General features: G+C 46.6%; 1 protein-coding gene across 1 annotated transcript in view; it reads left to right on the top strand.

The window, feature by feature from the left end:
- Window positions 1-13,550, top strand: part of RYR2 (ryanodine receptor 2) — a 3,071,198-nt gene that overhangs the window by 3,003,183 nt on the left and 54,465 nt on the right. The window contains exon 99 of the mRNA XM_078648003.1: window positions 13,288-13,352. Coding sequence (XP_078504129.1) covers window positions 13,288-13,352 — 65 coding nt within the window. The remainder of the gene's footprint in view (window positions 1-13,287; window positions 13,353-13,550) is intronic.

Here is a 13,550-nt window from a genome sequence, read left to right as displayed (position 1 = left end):
CCCCCTTTTCCCAGGTGAAAAGTAAATGGGTGTCATCCGCATAAGCCAGCACCTTAGCACCCATCGCCTCTGCTAAATATAACAGGGGAGTCATATAGATGTTAAATAAAAGGGGACTAAGGGAAGAGCCCTGCGGGACACCCGTTGTAACTGACTGAGAAGCGGAAGAGCAAAGAGGAATCCATACCTGCTCTGACTGCCCCCTCTAAAAAGAGCGGAGCCAGCCCCACACAGCACCCAATAACCCTATCCTGGCCAGGCGGGACATGAGCAAAGAGTGTGGGACCGTATCGACCGCGGCTGAGAGGTCAAGCAAAATAAGTGCTGCCCTCTCGCCTGCATCCAAACAGTCCCGTATGGCCTCTGCCACCTCGACCAGTACTGTTTCTGTGCTGTGTGACTGCCGGAACCCAGATTGTGCTAGGTGAAGCAGTCCCTCCTTTTCCACATAATCGGTAAGCTGTTTACTAACCGTCTTCTCGCAAACCTTAGCCAGAGCCGGGAGAAGAGAAATAGGCCGATAGTTCCCTGGGCAGCGAGGGTCAAGTGACTGCTTTTTCAAAAGAGGCAGGATTTTTGCCTTCTTCCAAGCCTCAGGGACCACCTAAGTATGCAAAAGCCCAGAATCCATAGCACAATTCACACACCCACTCACAGATATATACTGGCATTCACACACCTACTCACAGACATACAGAGGCACTCACACAACCACTCACAGACCCACACAGGCACTTATACACTCAGTCTGAAAGAAACTATTAGTTATGGATTGGTTACCTTAGAATTACCCCCAGGCGTCAGATTGGATCCGGAGAAACTTTTTTGTAGCAGTACCCTTGCGAGTCAGTAGGTGGCATCGGTCGACTCTGCGTTTATCGTCTGCGTCATGATCACCAGGATGACGTTGCGATATCTACTTAGACTCCGCCCCTGTGTGCTGTTGTCAGCTCTTTCTTTTTCAGTGCCAGCTAGCATAGATCTGGAGAGAGTGGTACCTCTTGTCATTTTTTGACAGTTTTCTTTCAGCTTTTATCGACTTCATTTTTTAGTTGTTTGACTCCTGGTGCACAGGGATGTCACATCGCTGGCTTCAAGCCTTGTGGCTCCTGCCACAAGCTGATGTCGGTGACGGACCCACATCTAGTGTGCCTCTGGTGACTGGAGCGCGACCATGACCTGAAGTCGGGTTCTGACTATTGGGCCATGGCCCAAAGTCTTTGCGGGAGCAGTCCCAAAAGCTTCTGGAGGTCGCCTCCGCGTTATTTGAGGTCCCGGTCGAGAGGGAGGTCACGGGAACCATCACCACCACTCCTCGTCAAAGTCTTCGTCTTTGGGTAAGTCAAAGCATAAAAAGGAGACGAAGAAGCATCGTCGCTCTTCGCGATCTCCCCAACCGTCTACCGACGGGATGCGGAAGGTTGTCGTCTGGCTCCGCCCCTCAGAGCCTGTTGGGTCAGCTCTGAGCCTCTGCCCCTTCCCGGGAGCCGGAGCGACTACTGCCCAACTTCGCAGCTTTTACGAAGCCCTCCACTCCATCTTTGGACATCTCGACTCTGTCGGCGTGCCTTCAGGCCCCGCAGACTCAGCTGGGGGGTTCTAGGCCTTCAATGCCGGTGGCTACGTCCTCCGGCACCGTAGGCCCCACAGGGATCTAGGCCTGGATCTGGATCAGCACTGGTCGACCTTATGACACCGCCTCCCACTCGACATGGACACGTAGCCGGACCAACGTCGACCAACGCCAGTACCAGCGCCGACCGGTACTTTTGTACCCTTGTTCTACCCCGGTGCTCCCTATCGCCCTGATTGGCAAACAGAGGAGGTTGAGGAGGACTGGGAGGAGTCTGTGGACCCTCTGGCAGACCAGTTGGAAGTAACGGACTGGAGAGAGGAGTTGGGTGAGGCCAGTGGTCTGGACACTTCTCCAGACCTTCGCATACTTTCTCCCCCTACCGTGACTATGGAGGAGGGAACCTCTTATGCTGTGGTGTTTCATAGGGTGGCTGAGGCCTTGAACTTTGAGCTTCCTACGGTGGCGGTGAGGACTAACCTCCTGACCAAGGTGCTTCAACTAGCAGCGGCCTCTTCGGAGCCCCTGCTGCAGTTCAATGAGGCCATCACAGGCATTCTTCTGGGCACTTGGTCCAAGCCCAGCACAGGGACCCCTGTGGATAGGATGATTGCCCGACAACACCGCCCAGCCTCAGGTGACCCCATTTTCCTCTCCCAACACCCTATCCTCTTAGAGCTTGGTGGTCCAGGCCTCTATTTCCAAGGGCACATTCCCTACCGCTTTAACTGATAGGGAATCCAAGAAGCTGGATAACCTAGGGAAGAAGATGTTTTCTTCCGCCAGCTTAGGACTGTGGTCGGTGAACATGATATCTCTCTTGGGCCGTTACACCCACTGTGTGTGGGACATGGTTGCAAAGGTGCTGCTACAGTGCCCGGAGGAGGCCCGGGCTGTGCTCTCCCGTGTAGTTGCAGAGGGTAGAGATGCAGCGAAGTTCTCCATACGATGTGGGCTGGACACTGCCGACTCACTAGGCAGGACAATTTCAACGTCGGTAGCCCTGAGACGTGGGTGCTTGGCTGAGGTCCACTGGCTTTTTGGGCGATGTCCAATTTACTCTTTTGGACATGCCCTTTGATGGACGTCGCTCGTTTGGCGTCAAATCGAACAACGCCCTCGACTGCTTTAAAGATTCTAGGGCTACAGACAGATCCTTGAGCCTCCATACCACCTCTCACCCCACGCAGTCTGCTTTTTGCCCCTTTTGTGGCTACGGAATAGGCGCCCCACCACGTTCCACCCAGAGCCACAGCCCTGCACAAACCGTTCAGCCTCTGCACAGCTGGGGACGTTGGACCCAGCGTCATGGGTCAGGAGGCCAGCGGGCAGGCCAGTAAACCAGTGCTCCCTGTGCAGCAGCCTCCAAACTTTCCTAGTCTGACCCTCCAAGGCCGCCAGTTGCCAGTGGGCTGCCGGATTCACCATCACCTCCCCTACTGGCAGAACATCACTTCGGAGAGGTGGGTTTTGCAGATAGTCCGAAGGGGCAACTTCCTCCCTTTCGAGACGACCCCTCCATCCATGCCACCTACGTTTCATCGCATGTTGTAGGATCACTTGCCCTTCTCCGCCAGGAAGTTACGGGTCTCTTGGCCAAGGGAGCCATGGAGCGCATCCCTGTGCCATAAGTAGGGCATGGTTACTACTCCCACTACTATCTCGTGCCCAAGATGGACAAAGGCCTGCATCCTATCTTAGATCTCAGTGACATTAACTGCTTCTCTGGAAGGAGAAGTTCAAGATGTTGACATTGGCTCAGGTTCTGTCTGATCTCGACCCTAGAGACTGGATGGTAGCATTGGACTTGCAGGACGCCTATTTCCACATTCCCGTCTTGCTGGCCCACAGGGGTTACCTAAGGTTCACAGTAGGCCACAAGCATTTTCAGTTTACCGTGTTCCCCTTTGGCCTGACCAGTGACACTCAAGGTTTTCACAAAAGTGATGGCAGTTGTTGAAGCTCATCTGCGCAGATCATGGGTCCCAGTCTTCCCCTATCTCGAGCACTGGCTATTGAAGGCAGACTTGCCCCAGGCTGTAATTTCCCACCTCTCGACTACGGAAGACCTCCTGCATTCGTTGGGATCATTATCAATGTGCCGAAGTCACACCTGATTCCCTCTCAGAAGCTCCTTTTCATCTGAGTGATTCGGGATACAACACAGTTTCGGGCTTATCCTACCAAACAGGGAGTCCAGGATATTCAGGCTATGATTCCGATCTTTCAGCCTCTATCCCGGGTTTCGGTCAGAATGAGCCTTAGGCTGGTGGGCCTCATGGCCTCCTGCATCCTACTGGTGGATCATACCAGGTGGCATAAATAGGCTCTGCAGTGGGACGTGAAGTTCGAGTGAGCACAGCAGCAGGAGAATCTTTCCGATTGCCTCCAGATCTTAGAGGGCACTGCACACCAATTGCACTGGTGGCTAACTAACTAGGATTGGGTCAACAGCAGATCCCTCTCCCTTCCCCATCCAGAGTTCACGGTGGTGACAGATGCGTCACTCCTGGGATGGGGTGGTCACATGAGGGAGGCGGGGATCAGAGGCCTCTTGTCTCCGGCAGAGTCCCGGCTCCACATCAACCTTCTGGAGCTCCGGGTGATTCGCCTTGCACTGAAAGCATTCTTTCCTTCTGTCAAAGGAAGAGTAGTGCAGGTGTTCACGGACAACACCACCACCATGTGGTACTGCATGTGGTACTGCAACAAAGAGGGCGGGGTGGGGTTGTGGACTCTATGTTAAGACGCTCTCCGCCTTTGGACATGGCTGGAACATCAGGGCATATCTCTGGTGGTTCAATACCTGGCAGGTTCACTGAACACTCAGCTACAGGTGCATGATAGATCACGAATGGCGTCTTCACTCGGAGATGGTGCAAGGTCTCTTTCAGCAGCAGGGAGAGCCTTGGTTAGATCTATTTGGCACCGAAGAGGATGCGCAGTGTCAGCAGTTCTACGCATTGGAATTTCCAAGGCGGCACTCGCTCAGTGACTCTTTTTTATCACGAGTGGAGTTGTGGCCTTCTATACGCCTTTTCGCCTATACCACTTCTTCCCAGAGTGCTGAAGAAAATCAACATGACTGGGCCCAAGTCATTCTTGTGGCTCCGGATTGAGCACAAAGATTTTGGTATCCCGAGCTCTTGCCCATGGCCATTGATCCTCCAATCAGACTGCCTCTTCTGGAGGATCTTCTGTCACAGCAACAGGGGATGGTCCTCCACCCAAACCTGTCCAGCCTCCACCTCCTTACGTGGAGATTGAGCAGCGGCAGTTGACATCTTTTGACCTTCCTCCTGAACTCTATAAAGTAATCTTGGCAGCCAGGCATCCCTCCACTAAAACGGTATACACCTGTAGATGGAACACATTTGAGACATGTTGCACAGCCAAGGCTGTGGATCCCCTTTCTGCCCCACTATCAGAGGTTCTCCATTTCATTCTTTCTTTGGCTCAGCAGGGCTCTGATCTGGGCTCTCTTAAGGCTATCTTTCGGCCATTTAGGGCTTTCTTTGGCTCCCTAATCAGCCTTCTCTTTTCAAGTCCCCTATTGTAAATCATTTCCTTAAGGGTATTACTCATTTGTTTCCTCCAATTCCTTTTGTAAAGCCCCAGTGGCACTTGAACCTGGTTCTGACCTACCTTATGTGCACTCCATTCGAGCCGCTACATAATTATCCTCTCAGACTCTTGACTTTAAAAACTGCTTTTCTGGTTGCATTCACCTCCGCTTGCAGGGTGAGTGAGCTTCAGGCTCTTTCTTCTAAGCCTCCTTTCCTTGCTGTTCATCCGGACAAGGTTGTCCTCCTAACTCGACACTCTTTTGTTCCCTAAGTAGTTACCTCTTTTGGCATAGGACAGACCATCACTTTGCCCACCTTCTTCCCACCCCCGCATCCTTCTAAAGAGGAGGAGCGGCTACATCGTCTGGATCCAAAATGTGCACTCTCATTTTACCTGGATCGCTCAAAACAATTCTGGCTGGATGATCTCTTTGTTGACTATGTGGGCGCCAAGAAAGGTCGGGCCATTGAAAAACGGACCATCTCTCGATGGGTCATTCTTTGCATTAAAATCTGTTATTCCTTGGTAAAAAAGGAACTTCCAGTAGGGTTGCATGCCCATTTCACCAGGAGTCCCCCTTCATGACATCTGTCAGGTAGCTACATTGGCTTCCTTGCACATGTTCACTAAGCATTACTGTCTGGACAGCCACGTCCGGAGATAAGGCTTCTTTGGGCTTTCAGTTCTGCAGGACTTTCTGGGGTAAACTTAGTTCACAGACCTACCTCTGGGGATGGTATTCCTGGGGTATCTATTCTAGGGTAAGGATTCCATAACCAATAGTCTCTTTCAGATGAACAAGTTACTTACCCTCGGTAACGATATATCTGTAAGAGACATATGTTGGTTATGGATTCCTTACCACCCCACCGATCCTCCCTGTTCTGCGAACTGACTTCAAGGGTAAGGGACTCCCTTACAGGGCCCTAGTTTATGCACCAGTGGTCAGGGTCTTGCATGGCTCTACGCTTTTGACGTGGAATGTCATGTAAAGAACTGATGTCAGCGAACAGGGGCGTCGTCTAAGTAGGTACCATGATGTCAACCCGGCGATCACGATGCCAACAACGAATGTGGAGTTGACAGACACCACCTACTGACAGGCAGGTGTACTGCTACGAAAAGAATTCTCCGGATCTAGTCTGGGGCTAATTCTAAGGTAAGGAATCCATAACTAATAAATGTCTTTTACAGATATATCGTTACCGAAGGTAAGCAACTTGTTCTTCACATGCTCACACAGGTACTCACAGACAACTCACACACCCACACAGGCACTCACAGACCCACAAAAGCACTAACTCATCCACATAGGCAATCATATACCCACTAAGACACTCACACACCCTCTCACAGACCCATACAGCCATGCACCCAACCTGTCACAGACCCATACACCCACTCACACACCCACTAACTGTCCTATACAGCCACTCACACATCCACTCTCAAAGGTGACAGGTTACAGTTAGGAAACACATTTAAAAATGTAAAAATTCACTGAAAAAACCCAAAGGTTACAGGAACGTTATAGTTACGAAATAACATTTAAAAACCTTATAAATTAACTGAAAAAAACAAAGGTTACATGGACATTAATTATAGTTTGGAAATAACAATAAAAAGCCATAAAAATTCATTGACAAAAACAAAGGTTAGACATACGTTATATTTAGGAAATAACATTTTTAAAATATGTAGAAATTCACTGATAAAAACGGAGGTTACATGGGTGTTATAGTTAGGCTCCGATTTCACTAGTACAAAACCAGTGAAATTCTGCAGTTATAGTTACCTGAGATAACTTACCCCCCACAATGCACTACTTATAACCTCACCTATTATATCACTCATGAAATGGTCAGTGAAATCAATGATGGCATCACAAATTGCATCACTGATGACATCATCCAGTGATTGTGAGTGTTTTCTAAAGGTTTAGAGGGTTAATCATATATATATTAAGGTACTACAAAAGTTAAATTAGTATACTTTATGTACTACTAATGAGTGATAATATTTCTAATATATAATATGTGAGTGGGGACTTTACAGTGTGTGGTAACAATGTAACACAAACACTCTCCATTTTGTTTCTAGTATGTGAGTGGGTGTGTGACTGTGTGTATCTGTATGTGAGTGGGTGGGTGTGTGAATGGCAGTATGGGTGAATAAGTGGGTGTGTGAGTAGCTCTATTGGTGAATATATGTGTGTGTGAGTAGCTGTATGGGTGATTGAGTAGCTGTGTGAGCTGCTGTATGGGTGGGTGAGTGGATATGTGAGTGGCTGCATTGGCAACTAAGTGGCTATGGGAGTGTCTGTGGAGTGAATGTGTGCAAGTGGCTGTATGGGTGACTGAGTGGCTGTTTGGCTAACTGAGTGGATGTATGAATGGCTGTATTAGAGAATCAGTGTCTATGTGAGTGGATGTATGGGTAGGTGAGTAGACATGCTTGTATGTGTTTGTGAGTGGGTATATGAGTGAGTGTGTGAGTGGTTGTATAGGTGAGTGAGTGGCTCTGTTGATAGGCTGTATGGTTGAGTGATTGGGTGTGTGAGGAGCTGTGCACCAGGAGGTGTGAGGGAGCAAGCAGAGACAGTGAAGGAGGTGGCAAAAGGGAAAGCTAACAAAGAGTAAAGTGGGGAGGGGTGATCTGTGGATGGGGCATTCGGGCAGATGGTGGAAGACAGAGCTGGTAAAAGCACGAGTACTGTGTAGAGTGCTGAAAAGAAAGATAAAAGTAGGTCCTAAATTGGCCATTGGCCCTGGAAGTACTTGGTCCATGCTCTGGGGGAAGGCTAAACACAAGAAGAGGCATTACCATGCACACTAGGGACAAATGGTGACAAAGAATATGAAACAGGCAATGCAGCAAGCAAATTGGAAGCCTGTGAGTGGGATGAAGCCCACAGATTGAACACAGCATGTCTCTTAACATCAGTGAATGCACTGTCTAGGTGAGACCTAAAAACAATCTGAAATCCTTGATGGAGGTGCATGTATCATTGATCTGCCCGAGTGCAATCTGTAGTGACTGTGATGAGTGGGTTCTTTCTAGTCATCTCCTACAGAGAGCAGAGAACATGATTCTCCCTTTAAATCACTACCAGTATGTAAATGCGCAAAATCACTTGCAAGCTCAGCCCATTTGCCTCTAAACCATCCTCCTTAGTAGTAGGCCAAGGTCTTCCCGCCTTTTCCCATGTTGATGGACAGCTTACCAAAAGACCCCCCGAGTGCGTTTCCCTTCGATTTAGGTGATATGTTCTCCATGCAGAGGAATAGGAGGACGTCTCCACCAAACAAAGAAGCATTTACTTCATGTAGTAAGAAGTAGTACCCTCGTTTGGTGGAGATTCACCTCTTTGTAGTCTCATCATCTTCTCTGTAGGAGGATTCATATTATCACAGACTTCTGGAAGAAGACGCTTGAGGAACAATCACATTGCCGAAATTAAGCGCACACACAAGGTCACTGGAGATATTTCTGCCTGGTTCAATACACCTCCTGAAAACAACTAGGGTTGGCTCCTAATCAGCAAGGCTGAGCCACAAATCTATAAACAACAAAGAACTAATGCCTATACTGATGTTGATTTGAAAAAAGTTTGGCCACCAGAACAAAGAAGGTTTATCCAAGCTGGGGTATGCTTATAAATTGCTTTTTATTTTAATATCTAGGTCAAAGAAAAAGGGGTATATGTGTATTAATCATATACAGTTGAACAAGAACAACATTTTTTATAAACACAGGGGAAAATATGGACAAAAAACCAGTGAATTATTAAAATTCAACATGCATACCGAATTCAGTCATATCACAATCATACCTTACCATTCATACACAAAACACATACAAATACACACCACGACTAAATACAATTATATAATCGTGTGGTGTATTAGGTCTGCTACAATCTATACAATTATATACGCAATCTATACAATTATATTTACAGGTATAAATCAAAATGAATCAGCAGAATCAAATGTGAAATCAAAAACAATATATACAACAATTTTTAACCAGTAATGTGCCAATATGTTCACACTACAGGAGAAACCATAAAGGGGGGAGCAGACACTGGACATGAAAGGGCCTACGCGTTTCAAATCCCTAAGAGTTGGCAGGGATTTTCATCAGGGCCAGGTAGCTCTAAGGAAAAAAGAAAAAGAATTCTATTGTGTACATCTTAAAACCTTTTTTAGCATATCAAGACACTCGAGTGCATAACCACCCAAGGTTCCTTCTGCTTACCACTATGGAGAGTATCCGAGAAAGGGATAGTGCCTGTGTGATAACAAAAAACAATAAAAACTACATAAGTATGGAGAAGGAATTGGAGTGGACTTAACGTGGCCATCATCCCAGAGAATGTTTACCTTGAATGTATATGGTGGCTACGTTGTTACAAGTTCAAGTAGAGAAGAAGGGCCTGTAAAAGAACAACGTCCATTTAGTATGGTAACGGGACCAGGTGCGGTGCTTATGGACGGGCATTAGATATTAGGGTTCTTACCGGGGGATCGTAAAAAATTACGTCCTAGAACAGGATCATTGATTGAAGAGGTCAAACTTTCTTGATTTAGCAGCCTCTATTAGAAAAGAAAAGTAAAGGCTTTTTAGGTCCGCGCTCCGGTAGTGTGTACGCAAGATTCTAAAGTATACACGAATCGCGCTCAAGCTTACCGGTATTGAGCACTGGGTGTCTCGGAAAATCGGCGTCCCCGATGGCACTAGTCTCCCGCGCATGCGTGGAGTGTGGTTCGACTGGCAGGACTTCTCAGTATATACTACTTGAATGCGCATGCGTGGAACAATGTCCAGCTTGCGAGGCTTCTCATCATGTAGTGTTGGTTGCGCAGGCGCAGTGTCTTATAGAGACAACAACTTCTGTGTAACCTTGTTAAAGGGTATAAACAGACAGCGATCCCTTATTAGAGTTTATAAATCTCTGATATCTCGTTCAGTCCTCTCACTGCTGTGTCAAATTTTACAATTAAGTAGGCTTCTCTTTTAGATAGTTTCTGATCCATATCTCCTCCTCGTGGATCCTTTTCGACACGGGAGATCACAGTCCATTTGATATCACTCAGCAGATGTTTACAGCGTTTCCAGTGATTAACCAGTGGGGCAGTGTCAATCCCATTCTTTATTCTGGATTTATGTTGAGTGATTCGAGTCCGAATTTCCTGATTGGTCTTCCCAATGTAAAGTAGTCCACACGGACAGGTAATGCCGTAGACTACATATTTGGTTCTACAATTGCTGAAACTATCATGTTTCCATGATATCCCATGATGTTGAAAAAGGGATCCCTCGATGGTCAATTCGCAGCAAAGGCAAGTCCCACATTTGTGGTGGCCTGTAATGGGTGATAATCCCATCATCTGTCTCAACGATGGTTGTTTGTCTTTTTTTGTTCCAGCTTTTATTACATGGTTAGCCACGCTGCTCTCTTTTTTGAAAGCGAACAGCGGGGGAACTTGCAGGCTAGTGTCCAAGTTTTTTACAAGATGCCAATTTTGAATGATGATTTTTTTAAGATTATTGGAAGTGGATTTAAAAATAAATCCACTTCCAATAGGCAAGTCTGTGTAACTACTTACTGCCCAAATGCCAATAATCTTAAAAAAATCAGCAGATCGTAGTCCCTAGGAAACGCAACTTTGCGCAACCTTTTTGGAACACTGGGTGCCAGGGTTGAAGGTACAAGCAAGTGGTCAGGCTTGTAACAGCGATGTACCGCAATCCACTTGGTTTTTTATTATTTTTTGTAATACGATCTGGATTTAACGGCAGCTCACTTGAGGAACATTAACTACAGGTACCATAAGGCCACGGGGGTGACCACGCCCACATGGGCGGATTCTATCAGACTTAAAATGGTGCTAAAAACATTGCCGTTTTTCCTTTGTTCATAACCTGCAGCCCCAGATGAAGTGAGGATATCACGAAACGCGTTGGGCGGAAAGGATGATTTGGTGCGGACTAAGCTGTTCTCCTGCATCGCTTCCTTCAACTTCCAATAAAGAAAGGCGAAAACTTACCCGGTGTTGTGGCTTCTTCCTCAGCAGGCAAACTTTGATGTTTGATTGTAAGCGGCTGGCCTGAGTCGCGGAAGCTGCCCGGCTGCTTTTCTGGCAGTCCCTAGGAAACGCAACTTTGCGCAACCTTTTTGGAACACTGGGTGCCAGGATTGAAGGTACAAGCAAGTGGTCAGGCTTGTAACAGCGATGTACCGCAATCCACTTGTTTTTTTATTATTTTTTGTAATACGATCTGGATTTAACGGCAGCTCACTTGAGGAACATTAACTACAGGTACCATAAGGCCACGGGGGTGACCACGCCCACATGGGCGGATTCTATCAGACTTAAAATGGTGCTAAAAACATTGCCGTTTTTCCTTTGTTCATAACCTGCAGCCCCAGATGAAGTGAGGATATCACGAAACGCGTTGGGCGGAAAGGATGATTTGGTGCGTACTAAGCTGTTCTCCTGCATCGCTTCCTTCAACTTCCAATAAAGAAAGGCGAAAACTTACCCGGTGTTGTGGCTTCTTCCTCAGCAGGCAAACTTTGATGTTTGATTGTAAGCGGCTGGCCTGAGTCGCGGAAGCTGCCCGGCTGCTTTTCTGGCAGTCCCTAGGAAACGCAACTTTGCGCAACCTTTTTGGAACACTGGGTGCCAGGATTGAAGGTACAAGCAAGTGGTCAGGCTTGTAACAGCGATGTACCGCAATCCACTTGGTTTTTTATTATTTTTTGTAATACGATCTGGATTTAACGGCAGCTCACTTGAGGAACATTAACTACAGGTACCATAAGGCCACGGGGGTGACCACGCCCACATGGGCGGATTCTATCAGACTTAAAATGGTGCTAAAAACATTGCCGTTTTTCCTTTGTTCATAACCTGCAGCCCCAGATGAAGTGAGGATATCACGAAACGCGTTGGGCGGAAAGGATGATTTGGTGCGGACTAAGCTGTTCTCCTGCATCGCTTCCTTCAACTTCCAATAAAGAAAGGCGAAAACTTACCCGGTGTTGTGGCTTCTTCCTCAGCAGGCAAACTTTGATGTTTGATTGTAAGCGGCTGGCCTGAGTCGCGGAAGCTGCCTGGCTGCTTTTCTGGCAGTCCCTAGGAAACGCAACTTTGCGCAACCTTTTTGGAACACTGGGTGCCAGGATTGAAGGTACAAGCAAGTGGTCAGGCTTGTAACAGCGATGTACCGCAATCCACTTGGTTTTTTATTATTTTTTGTAATACGATCTGGATTTAACGGCAGCTCACTTGAGGAACATTAACTACAGGTACCATAAGGCCACGGGGGTGACCACGCCCACATGGGCGGATTCTATCAGACTTAAAATGGTGCTAAAAACATTGCCGTTTTTCCTTTGTTCATAACCTGCAGCCCCAGATGAAGTGAGGATATCACGAAACGCGTTGGGCGGAAAGGATGATTTGGTGCGGACTAAGCTGTTCTCCTGCATCGCTTCCTTCAACTTCCAATAAAGAAAGGCGAAAACTTACCCGGTGTTGTGGCTTCTTCCTCAGCAGGCAAACTTTGATGTTTGATATATATATATATATATATATATATATATATATATATATATATATATATATATATATATATATATATATATCGAGAGAGAGAGAAAGAGAGATATTAAAATGTTATATGTACATCTGCCGTTAACTATTTATGAACCTGGTATTTTGCCTGCCACTGTGTTAAAACAAATTGGATTTGCACAGTTTGTACCGAGGTTCCTGGGTGTAAATGCTTGTTGAAGCTATTCCATTCAATGTATTGGATATGTCTGCACAGGTAAAACTGCACATTTAACAGAAATATGTTCAGCTTTATGACTCTAGTGTTTAATCCTATGGTGTTTTGCTACCATCAAATCAAATGAAAATGTAGCCTTTGTCAAAAGGATAAGGTGCCGGGTAAGGTGCCAGTGCGTATCTTCAAGTACATTTTCCATATCCAAATCTTTCATTATAATAATTGACCTCTACCATTGTGATCTAGCTCAGCAATCTATGTCTTTCATGGATATCACTGAATGTAGTTAGTGGATGATGCTATTATCTTTTTGAAGGTTAATTTTGATATTTATCTCACGTTAGGTTTAATTATTGATGCGTTTGGAGAGTTGAGGGACCAACAGGAACAAGTTAAAGAAGACATGGAGGTAAGAAGGGAAGTAACAGATTTCCTTTTTGGTAATGTAGACAATAAAGTAATGAATAAATTATGTTATGCAGTATTAATTACCTTGATGTGGAATACTGTCTGGCCTAATTGATTGCACTTAATGGCCCTGATGTTCCATACCTCCTGACGGATCCTTTGTTAATATTAAGCAAATGCTTTGTTTCACTGAATGCTC

Source organism: Lissotriton helveticus, chromosome 6, assembly GCF_964261635.1.
Source record: "Lissotriton helveticus chromosome 6, aLisHel1.1, whole genome shotgun sequence".
Taxonomy (NCBI): Eukaryota; Metazoa; Chordata; class Amphibia; order Caudata; family Salamandridae; genus Lissotriton; species Lissotriton helveticus.
The sequence above is the reverse complement of the archived record's forward strand: the minus strand, read 5'-3'. Positions and strand labels throughout refer to the sequence as shown.